Source organism: Lucilia cuprina, chromosome 3 (genome assembly GCF_022045245.1).
Source record: "Lucilia cuprina isolate Lc7/37 chromosome 3, ASM2204524v1, whole genome shotgun sequence".
Classification (NCBI taxonomy): Eukaryota; Metazoa; Arthropoda; class Insecta; order Diptera; family Calliphoridae; genus Lucilia; species Lucilia cuprina.
This window is the reverse complement of record NC_060951.1, coordinates 52,291,964-52,314,567: the sequence shown is the minus strand read 5'-3', so window position 1 is coordinate 52,314,567 and position 22,604 is coordinate 52,291,964. Positions and strand designations below refer to the sequence as shown.

At 28.6% G+C, this 22,604-nt stretch overlaps 1 protein-coding gene across 1 annotated transcript in view; it reads left to right on the top strand.

The window, feature by feature from the left end:
• LOC111683180 (carbonic anhydrase-related protein 10) overlaps window positions 1-22,604 on the top strand; it is an 86,125-nt gene that overhangs the window by 47,378 nt on the left and 16,143 nt on the right. Inside the window, exons 3-5 of the mRNA XM_046946533.1 lie at window positions 14,652-14,702; window positions 19,397-19,533; window positions 19,607-19,819. Of these exons, the coding sequence (XP_046802489.1) occupies window positions 14,652-14,702; window positions 19,397-19,533; window positions 19,607-19,819 (401 nt within the window). The remainder of the gene's footprint in view (window positions 1-14,651; window positions 14,703-19,396; window positions 19,534-19,606; window positions 19,820-22,604) is intronic.

Here is a 22,604-nt window from a genome sequence, read left to right as displayed (position 1 = left end):
TAAATATTATTAATGGAGAAAACCATTCATATTATTTATGTCGAAACTTTTTTAATGATCTCAAAACAATTCTTCACTTGTAAATAATTTCAGTTCAGTTTGCAGTTAGAGCAACAAAATTTTATTGTTGTATTAACGGTTTTCAATAATGTTGAAGTATTTACTTAAAACTAGGTTAACACAAACATTCACACTTAATCCTATACACACATGGAAACGCATCGAGATACACACTTCCGATAAACCTCAACTAATAAAGAACAAACTTAAAGTTTAACTGACCCGCATAAAGTGAAATGGAAATACAACTAAGAGAAACTTCAAAGATCACCACATAGTAAATAGATATAACAAACCCAACGAACACATATGTACATACATTTGTGAAGACAGTGAGGCACAAAGCAAAACGAAAAGAATAAACTTCAAAATAAAGAAAAATTTATTTTTACCAAAAAACTCAAAAAAAAAAAATTCAAAAGAAAAGAAGTATGAATGTAAAGTCGGACATGGCCGACCATATGATACCCTACAACAGTCAGTATGTTAAAAATATGGATTATTTTTTAAAAAATAAAGCATTTTTTTTTCTTTTTTAACTTTAATCATGGAATACTTTTAGTTACTGTTGATAAAAAAGAGATTTTCTACAAGGAGGATCATAGGAGAGAAGGGGTAAATATGGGCATATCTGTATAAACGTCTACGTCAAAGTTATTTATGTAGAATCGTCTTATTGACCTTAAAGTTAAATTCTATAGGGAAGTTAGCATGGGCACTAGGGTCAAATGAGGCCGATCATTACAAAAATCGATAGTATCATTTATAGTTCTATAAAACTGGGTTTTACCGATTTTTGTTGACACAGAAGAGTATGTGTCAAATTTCATCAAATTACCTTAAAAATTGCTACCTGTAGTGTGCGCACAAGGTTTACATGGACACAAAGCCAGGCGGTCGGAAGGACATTCTAGTATTTTTTGCTTCTTTGATTTTCGTATTGTTTTGACCGATACTGTACCTTTACGCTAATACAAATAAACAAAAGACACGCATCAAAAGTTTACTTTTGTGTTAAATTGAGTTAGTTTTGCATTTGTCAATGTTTATACAACTATACTACTACAAACAAAATTTCAATTCACATACAAACAAAACCAAGCGATTCTAAAAAGTCACAATAGAATCCCTTTTAGTATTTATAAAAAAATATTTCTTTCAAAATATCAAAAATCTATTTTTATAGTAAAAAACTAAAAAGCAACTTCATTTCTGTAATCGTATCAATTTTAATTTAAATTTTTATTAATATATGGGTTTAATAAAGAAAAAAAACAAAAATGAGAGACTGCCAACATAAACTGCAGGGCCTCTCGTTAATGTAGATAAAAGTGAGGGTGCTGCTGTCTTTGATGCATAGATGTATGTATGGTAGCCTGAGTATAAAAGTATTTATATGTAAAGATATGCTAGGATATGCATGTTTGTGACTGAGTATATGTAGATATGTATGGTTGTGTTACTTAAAAGAGAAAATGATTGGTTGTGTTGTTTACCAACTCATAGATACACACATACATATGTATTTAAGATACGCATACACTCTAAACACTTACATTGTATGATTTTAACACAAAATAGGTGCTTGTTAAGTTAAATGGAGCCAAAGGATAACATGATTTTGTGTAAGGTTAGTTAAATGAAAACACATCTAAACCACAAATGGCTTTTACACTTAAAGAAGAGAAGAAAAAAAGCCAACACAACACATATAAACACTTGAAACTAAAGGGACTAAACCAAACCCTTTTCACACAACAACTCTTTACACATATTCATTCACATTTGATTTTATACTTATATAAAAAATAAATTAGTTTAAAGTTTTGTAATGTTTCTTATTTTTTGTTTTTCCTTTAAGTATAAACAACAAACAAATCTTTTATGTTTTCAATAAAAGAAAATATATTTATTTTTCCTTTAACTGGCAAGGATTTTCTTCAACTAAACTCCTTGTTGTCTTTGAATGTATTTGGTTTGTTTTCTTTTTGTTAGCTTGTTAAAATAACTTAATTTTACACACGATAGATTTTTTATTATTGAACATCAACATGAACATCATTGACATCGACGCCGACAGCATCACAGTAATATCATCATCACCCATGAACATTATTATTTTATGTTCAAATATGACCTTAAACTGGGGGCACAATAAAATGACCAACACATATTATGGGATTTTTGAACAGTGGTTAGGATAAAAACAAATTTGATATACAAATTGTCACAAGAATCATAAGTCTCATTAAATGGCATTCTATTTTTATTTACTTTCATGATCAAAGAAAACAAACAGTAGAATCGTCCCTTATAACAGTTTCTGTACATTTCGGCAAAATACACATGTGTATACAAGTAATATTATAATACAATAATTTGTATATGTTAAAAAAAACTCCCAGCTATCACACCACTGTATATTTTTGTACTGGCTACATTAGTAGCATAAAATATTAACTTTATTTTATTTCTTATTCTTCTCATAATACCAGGTGTAGGATTTTCAATTCAAATATCACTTATTGTCGTCTGACCAAACTGTTGAGAAAAAAGAAAATATTTTCTTATTTTCCACATACACACACAAAAAGGTCAATATGATTTTGTGACCTTTAATACTGAGTTAAGTAGATTGAAATAATGTAAAAGCTTCAGATTTCCTTTTTTTTAAACACAGAAACACACACAAATACATTCGAATATAATATGAATGTCCCTTTTTTTGTTCCTTTGTATTTATACTAACTAAATGACTACTCTATTGTACACACTTAATCACTCGTTTTTACTGACAATTACACTTTTCAATATGTTATGTTGTTTGTGAAATACATAAACGTATGTATATTAGGGTGGTGCAATAAATGGTGTCAAAAATAAAAAAAAAATGTGAAATCTTCTCTAGATGTTCATTTTGTTCAAAATATAATTTATTATAGTCTTTATAGTAGTTTCATTTCATTTTTTTTTAAATTAATTGAAACCTGTTCTAGGTCTCCCTAATAGTAAGTCATGTATACAAATAATGTTGTAAATATTTGGCATACGTATTTATTTATTCAAATGTACATATGTAAAAGAATTTTATCATTCACTTAAACCCCACATACATACACATGCATGAATGTATTTTTATTTTAGTAAGTTGGTCAACAAATATTAACCTTTTTTCGTTGTTGTTTCGATTATTTGACATCGACACTGATAACCAGTTACTGTCAATTTGTTGTCACTATTGTACTTTTGTTCTGTTTTTGTTTTTTTTTTCAAACATGTTAATGTTATTTGTTTTTTGCATACATACACATTAGAAGAGCAGTTCTCAAATCTAATTTCTTAAACTCTATTGCATTGCCGCATTTTAGGTAGTTTTAAAAATTGGTTAACTTAATTAAATAACTTATAATTTTAAGTGCATTTGAAAGTTATATGGAATATGCTTTTATAGTTAAATACTAAAAGTGCGGGTTTACGATGTCAAAGTGATTTACGTGATGACTTGTCTTTAAGGTCTATTTTCACAGGGTGAGCATTTTTGACGATTCTCCACCGCCCCTTTGTGTATCTTATATGCTAGAACTATTTTTGTACATGGTCCATTTACAAGTACTTTGCTCATGTATTCTTTGACCATTGCTTCTCCGTTTCTAAGTTTTCTTTTTAGCATATAGAGACGTAATCAAAACACAGAAATATGAAACTTTCAAATAAACCTGAAACATATCGGGACAAGGAAGGAAAATTCAATGGTATCACTTGTATAAGACACTTTTTATTCATTCGACACATGCATTAAGAAAAATATTTGACACACCTACTCTAGGCATACGTGTGGGTAAGGTCAGCACACCTCCCACGATCATCCCGTGTTATGTACGCTTGGCACTTATTCAATCTTAGTCCCACTTTCACTCCTCTGAGGTGTACCTCTTGTCTATGCTGGATTTCTGAAGCCGATCTGTATTTCTTACAGGTCGTGTGGTGTTACGCCGGTACTTGCTAGGGAAAGTCTCAAAATATTTACGCCACATAGCTCAGTTTATAAAAGAGGAATTTTGATCCATGTCGTTGGGTATTTTGGACTAGCAAATACGTTTCAAGGTGCTTTTGTCGAAACAACAGGGCAATTTCAGTAGTGTGTTTGCGCAGGTTTTAAGATGTTAAGGAATGTACTAGAATGGGTTATTAAATGATGGGAATCGCATTTTAAATAATGCAATCGTTCATGGCATCATAAGGGTTCTCACCTTCTGGTATACCACCTGAGTTCTTCATTGTCGAATTCAGGAGCGCGTAGTAGATTGTTCTCAAGTCCAAGGCAGGTGTTCACATTATTTAATCAACATTCGTGTTTCGGCAATAGGACCGAACTTATACAGAAGTATGGACTTTAACGTGTATCAATCTTTTAAGAAACATTCTTTTCCAGCCAACAAGGATTTAAACCACAGCAACAACCGAAGGGCCTTCTCCAATAACCAGAACAAGAAAACTCTGCTATTAAGAGAACTGGTTCCCGTGGTACCACATTATGTGGTTCTCTGGTTCGACCCCATGTCAAATTATTCTCAAAAAGGCGAGGGATACATTTGATCATTAACAGTTTATAGTCCTGGCAGACAAGAGGTACTGGTAGCTAGTAACACCTAGATGGGGGAATTTTATTATTGTAGCATACCACCGGGGGAAATACGGGCTTGGTCTCGATATTTTTCTCTCTCTATTGATCATTAACCTACCAGCGGTCTCGGTTGAGGCCGAGATGTATTTCTTCGAATATGACGTTGTATAATAAACTAACTATCCAGATTGTTGTGAATTGAACTTTAATTTTACATGCACATATAAGTTTATCGAATATTTTGCTTGGATGAGTAAAGGTTACATATTAACAAACTTTTTGAACTTATTCTAATTTATTTTATACGAATTGAGATATTTGTATTGAAATACTTTAAATGTTCCCACTAAACACAATTTGGGAACTCTTGCTATACCATGGATAGTTTTTTTGTTATTTCCAACTGTTTGTTGTAAATTCTATTTTCATTATATCACCATTATTAAGAGAGAGATGACTACAACCAATTTCCAATGTCGGTCTGTCTTTTTTGAATAAAAAGAGAAAAACTTTGACATTCCGGACATAAATGAATATTTAAATATCAAACAAAGTAAATAAAATGGTTACAATACTTTATTGAAATGATATTTTTGAATTTGTATGTGAAAAAATTTAACAGATTTAAAAATACATCTGAAAATTTTGATAAACAATTACACCAAAACATTGGAAAATTTGGGAATTTTTAAATTTCGGAATTTTTTAATGTGAATCAATTTCGTCTATTAGGTACATAAAATCTGTTTATATATGTACTATTCCATTGTTGTCATTAATTTAATATTAGTTCCAATTGTGATATTTAATTATTTCGAGAAATAAAATTTTCCAATCATAAACATTTATATAAGGTATATATAAATATAAATACACATTTTGTTAAATAAACCTTTGATAAGTGTTTATGAATAATACTTTAAATAAAAATAGAATAACTTGTCTGGCTTTATTATATTCTTATTTTAATTTATTTTTTTTAATAAAACTAATTAAATCATAGACTAGTTTTTATTGGAAAACAGTAAAACAAAGCTAAAAGTATTTCTCCCTAAAGCAATTATAAATAGATTTTAATTCAATTAAATTTTATTTATTTTAAAGCAACAAAAAAACCAAGATAACAATAATAAATAATACATTTTTAAACAGAAATAAAAAAGTTTATTGGAAAAATATTTCAAACCAAAAACTATTTCAATACAATTGCAATTTACTAAATTCGTTTAAGTGTAACTTTAGTCAAGTTATTTAAAATTAACTATTTTTCAGCTAAACGAACTTCCATATCAACTGGCTCAATTAAATGGCAACAGAATGGGAAATAACAGCTTTTGTTTAATGTTCGTTATTATTATTTTGTTAAACGATTATTATTACAACTATATTTACAACCATTAATTTTTGTTGCTTCTGCTTGTAGTTGTTGTCTTTTTGTTATTTGGTTATTGATCTCATATGTTGCTACACAACCAACACATACTCGTTCTAAATATAAACGTCGAAATGGTACTTGTAACAAGTGACATTGATGGTGGTGGCAGTGATAGCTATACAATAGTTATTGTATTGTAGACTATACTATGTTGGAAGTATCTAAATAATATTATTATTGTCTTTAACAGATGTTTTTTCAGATTGTTTGTTGAATACAGATACATATATTTGCACATTAATGGGAAAGAATACAAACGTTTAAAAAAGCATGGACAGACAATTTGTCTATTTCAACCAATCACTTGTTCATTCAATTCAATGCATTGATATATACAAACATAGAAAAAATGGTAAGAGTTCAAATATTTCTCTAGTTGGTATTCGTTGTTTGTTTTCCCTGGATGAAATTAGTTTTTGCTCTTAAAATGTTGACTGTTTTATTTTTATTGAAGCTTACTTGATTTGTTGTAGTACGCTACAGGTCCAGGTCAAGCGTTTGGGGGTGATATACATTTTTTTCTTATATTAATTTCTGTTTTTCCTAATTTTTATATTTTGTATGAAAAATTATTTCCTTTTTCACCCCCCTTGGATCCACGCCTGATACACTACAATAATCAGTTTATGCACCTATTTGAATTTAAATCTAATAAAGTTAATTTGAGGTCATCATCGCATCGTAATTATGTAAACGCCCTCATGGTAATAATCGGTCCAGTTAACTATTTCTGGCATCAGAGTTCATGTTTTTTAAGCGATAGAGGCTTACAATCTGATACATTTTCTTTATACAATACACTATAAATGTTAAAACATATTAAATTTTTTAATGTATTAAGATTTAGGTGACAATATTTCGAATATGGACTTCCAGGTGCTGTACAGCACAGTTAACTCATTTAGAAAAGTATACTTTGGTCTATTTTGTATATTTGTTCAATCTAAACTTAATATCTTTTAATTTGAATTAAAAAAATTTATTTAGATTTTTCTATTTTGATAATATTCTCTTGAAATTCTTATATGGTTTTGATCAACGGACAGATTTTGTGTTCTCAATGTAAGCCACATAATGGATAGACGTAACAGACCCCATTACCGTAGTTGATGCGTTTTTTTTATTAACCCGATAATATAAATATTTGCTTTTCTAGGTCTACATATATTTATACACATTTGTCCAATTCACAATCGATATCGTATCGATGAAGCGTTGAAATTGTAGATGTTCTAGATGGCATAGAAATTTTTCAAATCAAATTTAAAAAAAAAAAAAAAAAAACAAATCAATAATAAAAAAATACAACATATTACGATACAACCATACAACACCGATTGCGAAAAACTATATAAATGTATAAACTATATAAGTTGTATAAACATTTAAACATTTGTTGTTGTTATTTTATTTATACAAAATATGCACTGATGCTTGGTCAACTTGTTTAATAGCCATTTGTTCTATTTTATTTTACTTGAAACTGCTTGTGAATTCTATTGTTACTACATGTGCATACATGTTTAGCAGATTGTATACATATGTATCTGTAAGTATATTAGTGTGTTAGAGTACCATTTGACATTAGCTAAATAATTTGTCTATAAATGGGGATCTTAATTATACAAGAGTAGAATATTTATTTAGTTTTGTCTATTCACTCACTCACAAATTCAGACATTTCTCTATTTGTCCATAATATTGATGTTTTCGACATTTTAATAGAGTTCATTCATTCATTTAGACACCAAATGTTATTGAAAATACTAAATTATATGAGGATTATTTTGGTGTTCTACAACTTAGAATGAAATCCTTGATGAGTGCGATACACTTAAAGTAACATTAAAGACTAATAAAGACATTTTGTAAAAATGTACAAAATCGTTGATTCTTGTGATTAGATCAGTGGGTAGGAGGATTTTGGTGTAATTATAAATTAATAATTAATTTTATTATCAATTACCAAATATTTTGGTGCTTGGTTTCAAGAGCAATTGTATACGTTGTTAATTTTATTATAAAAGAAATGTTTGTCTAAATATATTGAGAGCTAAATTGCGAAGCAAAATAACTAAAACTAATTGCTATAAGTGCTTCGTTAGCTTTTAACTGGCGTTATAAATAAATTATTTATTTTACAGTTCCCAAACTTGTTTCAACAAATTTAACTAATTTACTTTAAACTCTTAAGTTACTATACAAAAGTTTAAATTAAATCAATGTCTGTTTCTGACACTCGCTACCTTAAATAACAAAGTCGGCCCTGCTCTTGGTTTTATATATTATACATATACAAACATCTATATTTGTAAAATTCAAATGTTTCTGTATATTAATTTCTTTATTTATTCAACAGTAAAGTATACTACTATTGATTTTTGTTATTTTGCCCAAAAAGCTAGCTTATGGAATAAAACTCTTATGTACACAGGTTTGTTTTTCGGAAACTCATATCTATTTATTCCCCAAATACTATTTGTTAGTTATTTCATTACACACAAAACAACCTTGGCCCTGTCTGTCTATCTGTCTCTCCAACGACCTGACTATGTACATATATACCAGCACCACCACTAAAATTGGAAGCAAATGTAGCCTTGCAAAACCCAAAAATAAAATCCATATCCAACCCAAACCATTCTCTCTAAAGTGAATGAATCTTTAAAACAAGGACGAGTATTAAGCTTTTTATTCAGGTATTTTTTTGTTTTATATTGCAACCTTTATTAAATAGAGTATTAGTTACTTGTAGATAAATTTGTATATTTGTATCTTGTAGATATGTTATTTGTATTACTATTAACAAGTTAACAAAAGCAACAATGCTGATTGTGTCAGTATTAAAAGGCTTGGCTTATTTTTCTATTTTTGGTTTGCATTTTCCTATTCTTGTTGGTTTTAATCTTTTTTACCCGAAGAAATTTTTGTGGCATGAGTTTTGTTGTAGTTTTGTAAAGTCATGGACAATGATTGAAATTAATGTATTTCTAAATGTTGTGTATAGTTTTGTTACAATCTCAGTGAGGCGAATGTTGTGACTTAAGTCAAACAACAACTTTTAGTTAAATTTATAAATTTTGTTCTTCTTTTTGCAAATTTTACCGTAAGAACAATTACGTTTTATTTGTTGTTGCTTCACAAAATATGTTCTATAGAAAGATGGCAAATGTAATTCATCTAAGAATTGTATAACAATCCAATAATTATATAATATTGATATTTATGACCAAATAGATTTACTAAAGTTCATTAAAACTGTGTTATAGTTTTTGACCAAAATTTGTAAAAAAAAGCACTGAAATGACCTTATTGACTTCAATATTTTGTTCATCCCCAAAGTTTCTTTTTGAAAATTTTTATTCTCTTATGAATTTTGTTTTTGTAGCCAAAAGTGTTAGTATTAAAATAAATGTTCTTTTTATTTTATTTCATTTAGTTTTCTTAATTTTCTAGAAACTATATCTATTTGTAGAAAAACGTCGAGAAAAATTAAAGTAAATTTAGAAAAAATTTAGTTTAATAAGTGGAGCAATTTGAGCTTTAAATTTTATGTAAATGTTGGTAGTTTATTTTAAATATTTTATTTGGGTTAATCATGTGTCCATAAGTTTTCCAGCCATTTAAGATTGAATATTAACTTAAAGCCAAAATGTTAAACCAAATCGCTAAAGAAGTTTTAAATAATTTTTTTTTTTTAACTACAAGGGGAATTGCTGACAGTATTTTTAGTTTAAGTTATAAAAAAATCATTTTTAAAGAAATAGCAAAAAAAAAAAGAAGGCGAGGGTGTAAAAGTCATTCTGATCTAGAGATTTATTGTTTTTTTTAATCTTCTAGACGTCTGGATTTGGGGTCTCGGTGTCATTTTTTAAAAAATAGTGAATCTTTTCTCTGGCTCATATCTTGCTTGCCGTTTTGAATTTACAATGTTGTAGCTCTTGTAATAAAAATTAAAAATAGTGAACATATAAAATAAAAAAAATATATATTTTAATTTTTTTTATTTCAAGTGTAATTGTATTGCATTTATTAATGACACAAATACTTATACGTGTTAAATATTTATTGATATTACAAATATTAAGTATACGCATGATTTAGAGAAGCACTTTAAATATTTTTAACACGTAAAAATGGAAGTTTTTAGCGATTTGAATTATAAAGATCAATTTTTATTTCATTTTATACGCTCATAATTTTTGTTCGGTATGAGGTACAGACTGTCGATAGTTTTAACGTGAGCACCTGCCGTGTCGGCCTAATCTCACGGTGGTCTTTTTCATCCACTGGGTAGACTTGAGAACGGTCTACCATCGCCCCTTTGTCTTCAATGAAGACGCAGGTGGCAATTTTTGCACATTGGCTATGACCGGTACCATGCGCAAGTACTTTGCTGGAGTACTCGAGCTATCTAATCTCTTGTCAAAGTAGTCACGTTGTAAGACAACCACACTACTATGGCTCTGTTGAGTCGGCAACAGCACCTAGAGACGTAACCGGTGGACCGAAGCACGATCCATCAATAAGCCGTAGACATCGTTCTTACTCACAGTGACACGCTGTGGCAAGTCGAATATGAACAGAGTAAACTCTGAACATATCTGAACAAGGAAGGAAACTTAATCGGTATCTCTTGTATATGATATCTTTCATTCATAATCATTCAACCCAGCACACATCTCATTCATTCGACACATTCATAGAGAAAAACATACGACACATTCATTTAGGTATACGGGTGGGGTAAGGCCCGTATACCTCTACATTCATTCCATATCATATACAATTGACACCAACTCATTTCCAACGCTTAGTCCCACAGTCACTCCTCTGTGGGGTATCTGTTGATTTTCGGCAACAGCACCGAACCTTATCCCGAAATATTGACTATTATCATGCATCAGTCTTTTAACCGCCACTTATTCTCTTCCCGCGAATTTGGGTTCAACCAACAGCCACTACGTGGATCCCGAAGGAACCTCAACCAACTGACCAGCCAGGACATAGTCCTGCGGGCAACTGGCCACCCGTAGTACCAGATTATGCGGTGCTCTGGTCAGACCTCTGGCAATCTATGCAAGGACTAAGCCAAGCAGTAGACTGAAAACACCAATTTTTCAATCCCGGTCAGATTGGAAGTATTGGGCCCTCTTTATACCCCGGGATTGCAATAACACCAAGGCGGAGGTCTTCGCCAAGGTAACATGACCCGGGGGGGGTATGAGGTACAGAAAAAATGAGAAAATGTTTCTGCATGTCTGTAGGTCTGCTATGCAAGAAACATTGTTGTTTGTTATCTATATATTTTCGAAAGCGGACTTATATCATTTTAAATTTAGCAATGTTTTCATATGAGATAACACCCAAAACTGTAATTTTATTTCAATTTAGAGAGCTATTTTATTGAGTTTTTCTATTTCAAATTTGTGAAGTTTTTTCATAATGAAATAAGTTGCCAATTTGATAAACTATTTCCTGAAGTGTTATTTCATAAAGCTGTTACCTTTCTTAAATATTTAAGTTTAAAGATCTTTAATATTTAAATTAAGGAGCCAATAAATGAGCTTCTTTATTTTAAGGAATTTTTATAAATATAAAGATTTTTATATTTTTTAACTTAAATATTTTTTTAGATATTCACCATTACTAAGCAATAAATATTTAGCAACAATTTTCAAAATTATAAAGCATTTTATTATTATTGGAAAACTTTAACCGTTATAACAAAGCTTTTTAATAACAAAAACATCACTACACATTTTAACTACATTTATCTAGTTGAAAATAACAATATAAAATGTTTATGAAATAACAAAATCACAAAACTTCTAACATAAGCATTTTGGCAAATCATCATAATAATAACAACCACATTAACAAAACCACAATGTGGTTGTTATTGTTGTTTATATTATTGTACTTGTAGGTTTAATATCAGATTAATTTAATTTGCTTAAACAGCCCCTTAATGCCTCATTAAATTTAAATACATTTTTTTAATTCTACTTTTTTTAACACACACATACGAAAAAAATTAAGATATTAATACATTTATACCACATATTCGTTTTTAAAGAGATTAAAATTTACACTCACACATATTAATGTTTACTATATACGCTCATATTATAATTTACAAAATCAACTGCTTTACAAGGATATATATTGTGCTCTCGTTTCCCTGCAGGTCGCGTTGGATGTGCCTTTTTACATTTCGTATGTGATTATCCTCGGCTACAAAACCAAAAGTTGATTTGGGTAGAAATTTCAATCCCGGTCAGATTGGAAGTATTGGGCCCTCTTTATACCCCGGGATTGCAATAACACCAAGGCGGAGGTCTTCGCCAAGGTAACATGACCCGGGGGGGGTATGAGGTACAGAAAAAATGAGAAAATGTTTCTGCATGTCTGTAGGTCTGCTATGCAAGAAACATTGTTGTTTGTTATCTATATATTTTCGAAAGCGGACTTATATCATTTTAAATTTAGCAATGTTTTCATATGAGATAACACCCAAAACTGTAATTTTATTTCAATTTAGAGAGCTATTTTATTGAGTTTTTCTATTTCAAATTTGTGAAGTTTTTTCATAATGAAATAAGTTGCCAATTTGATAAACTATTTCCTGAAGTGTTATTTCATAAAGCTGTTACCTTTCTTAAATATTTAAGTTTAAAGATCTTTAATATTTAAATTAAGGAGCCAATAAATGAGCTTCTTTATTTTAAGGAAATTTTATAAATATAAAGATTTTTATATTTTTTAACTTAAATATTTTTTTAGATATTCACCATTACTAAGCAATAAATATTTAGCAACAATTTTCAAAATTATAAAGCATTTTATTATTATTGGAAAACTTTAACCGTTATAACAAAGCTTTTTAATAACAAAAACATCACTACACATTTTAACTACATTTATCTAGTTGAAAATAACAATATAAAATGTTTATGAAATAACAAAATCACAAAACTTCTAACATAAGCATTTTGGCAAATCATCATAATAATAACAACCACATTAACAAAACCACAATGTGGTTGTTATTGTTGTTTATATTATTGTACTTGTAGGTTTAATATCAGATTAATTTAATTTGCTTAAACAGCCCCTTAATGCCTCATTAAATTTAAATACATTTTTTTAATTCTACTTTTTTTAACACACACATACGAAAAAAATTAAGATATTAATACATTTATACCACATATTCGTTTTTAAAGAGATTAAAATTTACACTCACACATATTAATGTTTACTATATACGCTCATATTATAATTTACAAAATCAACTGCTTTACAAGGATATATATTGTGCTCTCGTTTCCCTGCAGGTCGCGTTGGATGTGCCTTTTTACATTTCGTATGTGATTATCCTCGGCTACAAAACCAAAAGTTGATTTGGGTAGAAATTTTAAAGATAATTTGAGGAAATGTATGAGAACTCATGTCAATAAATTTTGAAATATTTTTATTAGGATACATTGGCTGCTTATTAAACTGTTGGGTGTTTTTCGAAGATCTATGTAAGTTGGTGTGTATCTATGTAATTTTGTAGCAATATGGATTCTATACAAGGTATTTAAATAAAACACACACACATTAATTTGTTAGAACAGCTTTGTAACAAACCTTATAAAGAGAAGCAGATAAAGAGAAAAGACAGTAAACCAACTTGCAAAATACTAAAAATTATATATGAAAAAAATGAGAAAAAAATAAAAATAAGCAACACTTAATGAGGTGCAATCGTTTTAAATAAAGTAGCAATTAATTAAGTTGAATCACTTGCAAATCCTAAATCAACTATTTGAGTGGAAAAATGTTGAAAACGTACCGACAACAAAGCTAAAAGAAAGAAAAAAACAAAAAACTCAATGTTAAATGGAATAGTATCTTTATACGTATAAAAATAAAGAAGAATAATTACGTAAGAGGTATTAACTCATCACCACAGGATAAAAAATAAGTTTAGTTTTTTGCTAATTTATTTCAAAAATATAAATTAGTAAAAATGTGTAAATGGAGAAAGAAAAAAGCTAAGGGAAATCCTATGCTGTTATAACACCCAATTAAATTACCTTGGACGTGAAAATATTTAAAAATATAAATTAACACAAAATTTGTGCTAAGAAATAAAGAGTATCCGTTTTAATTATTCAATGAATTTATTTTGGTTAATTTTTAGCTTTATAAAGTGGTCTTTTTATATTTGTTTAATTGGTTAATTTTAAAAAATGCTTATTAACCTTTAAAACATTATTTTACATGGGGTGTAAACCTACTATTAGAGATAGAATCTTTCGGAACATTGATTTTAAGTTAAAAAAGAAGTAAAAAGCTCCATATTTTACAAGAAGAATTTTATAGGGGAAATCGTGTAAAATCTATCAATAAGTCACTAATACCATTTTTAATACATCATAAAAAGTTCAATGAACTTTATATTCATTAAGGTTAATTTTAATTTCCTTAAGATTCACACAACTGAAATATTTACTCCTATCTTTCTGTCTCTATTTTCAGTACTTCATGCAGTTAGCTGGGAAGAATGGTGGACCTATGATGGTATATCAGGTAAGTTTTATGAAAAACTATAATACAAATAACTATTTGAATTTAAATAATACTTACATTCTCGTTAAATATGTTTTGTAATAAATACTATACAGATATAAATTTAAATGTCAACTATGAATACTTAAATTTGGGTTAAATATTAAAATAAAAAATAACTAAAAATTCAGCCTAAAGTTATATAAACTAAAAGGGACATAACAAAACGCTAAAAAAATAGAATATCATACGGTATTACAATGAAGAAAAAATATACTACATAAAAAAGTAAACTACTAAGTATAAAACTATAAAAAATGTCATGAATAAATATAAATTTGTATTCATATTTTTTCTTGTTATCTGAATGCACAACACAATAATAACAACAGCAACAAACGACAACAATAGGTGACGTTAAGCCAAATGAAAGTGTCCAACTGTCTGGCCTGTCTGTTTGTCTGTCTGTCTACCAGCTCGGTTGTCTATTTTATTTGTTTGTCTGATGGACCGCGTCTGTTTATGTCGTTTTTATTTCATTTCTAAACAATTTATTTTATTTTTCCGGTATATTTTTCTAATATATTTTTTTGTGCAACCTACAAGAACAATAGTATTTGCAACGGATTAAACGTGAATTTTATGCAGTTACAAAAACGATCACGACAAATGTATGTATGTAAATTTTTAAATAAAAAACATTTAGTATTTATGCGTAATTTTTATGGTAAACGCTGTGTTTTCTAAACCACATACTTTACTCTAGTTCAGTTGAAGCTCATTTCTAGTTCAGTTCTAGTTCTAGTTCAGTTCTAGTTCAGTTCTAGTTCAGTTCTAGTTCAGTTCTAGTTCAGTTCTAGTTCAGTTCTAGTTCAGTTCTAGTTCAGTTCTAGTTCAGTTCTAGTTCAGTTCTAGTTCAGTTCTAGTTCAGTTCTAGTTCAGTTCTAGTTCAGTTCTAGTTCAGTTCTAGTTCAGTTCTAGTTCAGTTCTAGTTCAGTTCTAGCTCAGTTCTAGTTCAGTTTTAGTTCAGTTTTAATAAAGTTATCGTTTTGGTCTTAAATAAGTAATTTATATACTAATTCGTAGAAAGTTAAATAGATTTGCGGTTAAAGTGTTAAATTCATCTGAAACTTTTTAATTATCTCTTCATTAGAAGTATTAAATTTGATTTTGCATTGTTGATTTTACTTTTATTAATACTAAACAAATTCCCTTTCATAAATACGTTCATATTCTGTAAGAGCACATAAATAACTTCAAAAAGTCTAAAACATTCAACAAATTGTTGAACATGCTTCGAGGATATATGTATATATAGCACAAACGTACGAGTACTAATGATAATGCAATGAAATTATTTGTAAACCAAATAAAAACAAACAGCATCAAAAAACAAAACTTCACTTAAGGAATTCAAAAATTATTATTACTAGGAAGAGAAGCTTAAATTCAAAAGGAAACCATAAATGTTTTTTTCCTAAGATGTTCGTTCTTATACTAATGCGGAATAAAGAAAGGGAAATAAAGAGATGAGATAGAAAATAAGGAAATTATTTAAAGTAATGTGGAAATAACAACACTACAAGGATGCCATAATAATAGAATCTATTGTTGCAGTGCCACAATGCTATTACTAGAACTGAGCTATGATGACTACATAGCATTAGTGTGTGTGTACGCTGACGGTGATGATGTTGGCGTTGAGATGGAAAGAAAATGTTATGAATGAAAATATTACTAGGGAAATCCTAATGAGATTTAGAAGCTCTACGAAGGCGTAGGATTATGCAGTTGTATTTTATAAAACGAACTACGTACAAATTTCACGAATATTACCAAAGGACTTCGAAGTTGACTCGTACCGACAAACTCACATATAGAAATTTATATTCATACGTACATACATATATAAAGTGTAAGTTTGGCAGCAGCAGAATCAGTAGTGCCAACTATGCAGCTGGGTGTCATCCGTATTTTGTCATCAAATTTGAATGAAGCATGTTTTGTTGTATTTGTACGAATATTGTAGTTGTAAGGTTTATATTTCTTGGTGTCTGTTGCTTTTTTTTGGCTGCCTTCAACAAAATTTTACGTATGCATTAAAAACGTGCTGTTCCTTGCAGATGAGACTGTTATGGTATGTGACTGCTAACGCAGCATAAAATTGCCAGGAATTCTTTATTTTTTATGGTTTAAGAAAGCAAAAAAGCCAAAATAAAAAAGGTAATTCCAACTTGAGTCTCCATTGCTTAAGAAAAAAATTGAACAAAATTCTACGTATTAATTTTTTTTATTTTTCCACACTAAAGTTGCGTGTATTTTTCATGTTAAAAGTCAACTGGAATAGATGTGTTTAACATCAATTCTTTTCAACGTACAATTTTTTGTTTTAGTTTTTGTATTCTGATTTTCAAATAGAACAACTGTCGTTATCACGTTCTATCAAAAATAAAAATGAAAGAAAGAGAGAATAAAGAAAAATAAAACTTTAGAAGAAATAATATGACCAAGGAGAGATGAAAACTATAAGTTTTACTGATAAGGAAAAAGCCAACTACCATCCAGAAACCAGGTACACGTTCTGTCTCTTACAAAAACGCAAAAACACAGCAACAAAACAATTGTTAAAGTGCATTATAGTTAAATATGTTTAAAAGCCATTAAATGCATATTTGCTTTTTATTGCGCTTTTTCTATTTTATGTTTCAAGGTGTTGTTGTCCTTAAAAGGGGTAGTAAAATAATATTTAATTGTGGGTAAATGTCTGATATTTTATAATAAAATATAGCTCAGAAGTTTATAGTGTCAGTTTTTTTTTCATTTTTCGATTAATCTATTCCGAATTGTTTTATTTGCTAATGCAAAAGTTGAAATGAAAACGAATAGGGTCAAGCTTATAGCAAAAGATTTGCATACCGAACATTTTTCAGTTGCGAGTATTCACAATTTTTATGTTACTTAACATTATATTAAAAAGTTTATAATGAAACTAAAAAAATAGAATTTGCGGGGTAAAAACTCTATGATTTAAAAAATCCCAAAGTTTTCGACTACTATTTCTTCAATCTTTTTTCCTTATTTTTCTTTAAGTATTTTTTTGATTGCTTAGTTGTATGCGATTGCTATATCTATTAATACTTAACTAAGATCCGTCAATAAGACATACCGTCAATATGTTAACCTTAAGATTAATGTCACTTTTTTCGCTTGATTTTACTGCGAACTATTAATAAAATGTTCTTTATTTTACACAGTGAGGTAAAATCAGATTATTGGATATTATTTTGGCATTTCGAATCTACTGGTCCGACCGAAACAAAATTTACAATAGCCAAAGCTAAGGATTATTTGAGTTTTAACAAATGGTTCGAGTTTTAGGACTGTCAAATTAGGACCTAATATTTCTTTTGAATAAAAAGTTAAGTATTAAAGATTAATATTATCCGGGCTCTACATACTTAATATCATGTTTCTAGGTTCAATATTGTATCAAAAAGTACCTTTTTAAGAACAAAATAGTACCTACCAAAAAGACCCCTTTTATGGGTTCTCACGTTATCCGGGCTCTACATTCTTAATATTTTGTTTCTAGAAATTTCAAAAAGTAACTCTAAAAGAACAAAAAGTACCAAAGAGTCCCTTTTTATGGATTTCCACTTAATACGGGCTCTACATACTTACTTAATTTCATGTTTCTAGTCATTAACAACACAATAATGCAGCTCTTGCTCTGCTTTGCTTTTATAAACAAACAAGTACAACAACAAAATTTACCGAATGATCAATCCAAATTTGCTATCAGGTATTTGGGGACTTCTGAAAATTGATTTCAACATACATACGGACAGACAGACGGACATGACCAAATCGACTTCGCCATCTATAAGAATACAGAATATATATATTTAATAGGGTCAGGAAATTATATTATAAAATTTAAAAGAAATGACTTCTCACGAAGGTGAAGGGTATAAAATGATCGGAAAGCGCGGTTGCAAAAGTAGAGTTATTTGACATGAAATCCCTCAATTTAAGGCTTTTGAAGTGCAAAAACGAACTCTAAAGTACTAAGCATTGTACCAAAACACGACTGATTTAAAATTTAAGTAGAACTATCTCAACCTAAATAAACATGTTTTATTTGAAGTTATTTTCTATATGTCGATAACATAATAACATTTATTCAACAACAAAGCAGCAAGAATTGTGATACACATACTCAGTAAAGAAAAAAAAACACTTTAACGATTTATAAATTTTTTTTATATATTTTTTTAAACATACATAAGTATCTATGTACTATATATGCAAAGTATGATTCTCGGCAATAGTATCACATCGTTTTAAACTAAGTGTATTGAACGTGATTTGTTTACCAAAGATTTCCCTACTAGAACTAAAGTGACAATATCTTATTGAAAGAAATAATGAAAAAAAAACTGCAAAAAACTTTAGCAGTTCTTTTAAGCACATGAATCTTTAGACATCTATAAACGTACTAAAAAAACCTATAAATATAAAAACGTCTATAATAAGACTTGGACTAAGGTGACAATTTTATAATAAAATCAAACGAAAATTTTGAAATATAAAAGGAAATTGTGGTTGGCAATAGATAGTGGATGTTAATGATACTTTTTTTAAACCACTTGTTGTAATCATTTATTATAAAACTATTTACATGATTTATCTATTCTATATTCTTTTCTTTATAGGTCCTGCCTTTTGGGGTTTAATTAATCCCGAATGGTCTTTGTGTAATAAAGGACGAAGACAATCACCAGTTAATTTAGAACCTCAACGTTTATTATTTGATCCTAATTTAAGAACTTTACATATAGATAAACATAGAGTAAGTAATATCCAACACATATTATACATATTTTTAATTAAAAGCTAATTAACAACAAATATTTTAATTACAGATAAGTGGTTTAATCACCAACACAGGTCATAGTATTATATTCACAGCAGGCAATGATACGGTTGCCAATTATGATGGCATGCAAATGCCTGTCAATATTACAGGAGGCCCATTATCGTATCGCTATAGATTTCATGAGATACACATACACTATGGCCTACACGATCAATTTGGTTCAGAGCATAGTGTGGATGGTTATACATTTCCCGCTGAGGTAAGTTATTGCAACTTAATATATAGTTAATTCTTCCTTGTCTCATATTGCTTCTGTAGAAAGCAAATCAATATTTACTTGTTATATATAATTTTATTTTCATCTTTTTATACTTTCTTTGTCGTGTTTTTGGGAATTTCATTTTAATAAAACAAAGCAATAAAATAATTTGTTTATACATAAGTATTCGTAATAATGTTATACATTATAAATATATGTATATTTACACACACTTTCATTTATAGGGTTATGGAATTTATATACAGTAGTGGGCAAGTTGTTACACAAATTTCTAAAAGATTACCAAGAAGATTTTGGGTACGGATTTTTATAATTTGATCTATTTCAGTTGTGGTTCAGTCATCGTGTAAATAACCAGAACAGTAATCTGTACATTATAGTTAGATGGATTTAATAAATACTATTTAAATTTAAAATATTTGTTATATTTAATCAATGTCGATGTAAATAACATACATATGTTCTTTTATATCCGTTTTTCTTTAAATTAAGTCAAAACAATGTGCATAAACTAGTTTTCTACTCTTTTGTTTTTCTCTCTCGCGTGACCTGGTTTTACCCTACCAGTTTCATATGACTTTGACTTTATTTTCATAGTAAATGTCATTACACAAGAATACAAATGAAAGAAAAATAAAGGGAAAAAACAGAAACATAGAACAAGATTTGAAGTACATATAGATTGGTTAGACGTGTTGGTTGTTGATTTTATATATGATGTTGTGCTTTTTTTCCTTTCTTTTTTCATTTGAACATTATGACAGTTGCTGTCGTCGAAGCTTCCCTTTTGTTGTCAGTTTTTTCATTCGTTGTTTCGACTGCTGTCATTTGAACATATTTTGTTAGAGATTTCTCTAGGTTAAATATTTATTTAGACAAACGAGCGGAAGTATATTTGATCAGTAGCAGAAACAAAAACAATCATTTAAATCGTTACAAATGTTGAGTGATTTATTTACACAATTTTCTTGCCACACAGTTTTGTACACACTTATATTTGTATGTAGTACTTATGTAAACAAATATGAAGACACTTTATTATTTTCCTAAAAAAATTTTCATTTACTTTCATTTTTATTTGATTTCTTTGTTAGAAGGTTTATTTTTTTATATTTTTGTTCATTAATTGTTTACAACTGTTTGTAAAAAGAAGTCATTAAATTTTGCTAGTAAATACTAGGGCGTATGAGTAATATTTACAATGATTTATTTATATGTTAATCATGCGTTGGATTTTTTTTTTATAAATGGAACATGAAAGAAAAACTTTACTTTGTATGATTTCTTTTTTATATTGAGTTAAAATATATTTTTTTAGAGAAAATATATTAAATTTTATAAAAAAAATATATATTTTTTTTAAATATATTTTATTTACTTGAATAAAAAATTTTTTATTAAGTTCATAAAAACTAGCTTTAATATATTAACTATAATTTCGGAAGCTTTATTCCAGTGTTTTAAAATTTTGTCTTTAATAAACTTATAAGTTCCAAATTATTAAAAATTTCGCTCTATTAAAGAAATTTAAAACCAATTAGTAATCTATACAAAGATATATTTTTTTGTAAATAATTTACCCGTATACTTTCATATGAATAAACACTAAAGATATTTAGAATATTTATTCATTTACAAACACTTTAAAGTGAAAATTCAGAAAAAATCGCTACACCTGCATGTTTTGCGGTGCTTTAATTTAAACCACAAAAACCAACTAAAATAACCACGAAAATCATGCTAAAATGAGTAACAAACGCAATTACATACAAATACAAAATTTCTCACAGACACATTTATCCAAAATATTTTCCAAACAAACAAAAAAAATAATAATAGAATCTGGTAAAATATTTTATAATTGTTATACCCCCGACTCTTGGTATTGACATAATAATATTGGATTTGAAAAAATACACAAATGTTTGTTTTTCTTCATTGCAGAATGGGTTGAAATATTTATACTTAAGCATGACTACAACAAGCAAATACAAACACAAACATGTTAAGACATGCCTGTGAGAAAGGGCAAAGTACACAAGAGAAAAGTATTTCCAGGATATTATTAGCAAACGGAATTATGTCTAGCAATCTTGTAAGCAGGATTAATTAAAATTACCAATTAAGAATTCATTAAATTAGATAAAAAATTTGTAGTAAAGATGGAACGACAGATACGTAAACAAACACTTAGACTGTAGCGTAAGACCAACTTAAGGATTGAGTTGAGTTAAAGAAGAGTAAGTACAGATAGCATAGTCGATTAGGCTATGTCCGCATATCCGTTGAAATCAACTTTTTTTAAGACCCCAGATATCTGCAGGATCCAAAACTTCAATAATTCTGTCAGGCATGCCTTCGAGAAGTTTTCTATTTAAAATAACAAAATTTGTTTCCTAATTAACGAAGATAAGACAAGCATCTAAACATTAACAAGATAATGTAAAACCTTATAAAATTATTTATACTCACTCCTCAAAACAATTAAAAAGCTTAGAGTAAATGTTTAAATACCAAATCCAGGGTATAATAGGAAAATTAACACAAAAACATACAAAGCAACAAAAAATTGTTATACTTACTTTAATTTCTAACGTTCTTTGGCAACAAATAACAATGTCATGTCTGTTGCTAATGTTTCTATTACAAGTTAAAAAGGATACAAATGAGTAAATGAGTAAATTTCATATAAAAGTGTTTAAATGTTTTGTTTGTCTGTTTGTTTGTATGGCAATATGTCTGTCCTTTTGGCTGAATAACGTTT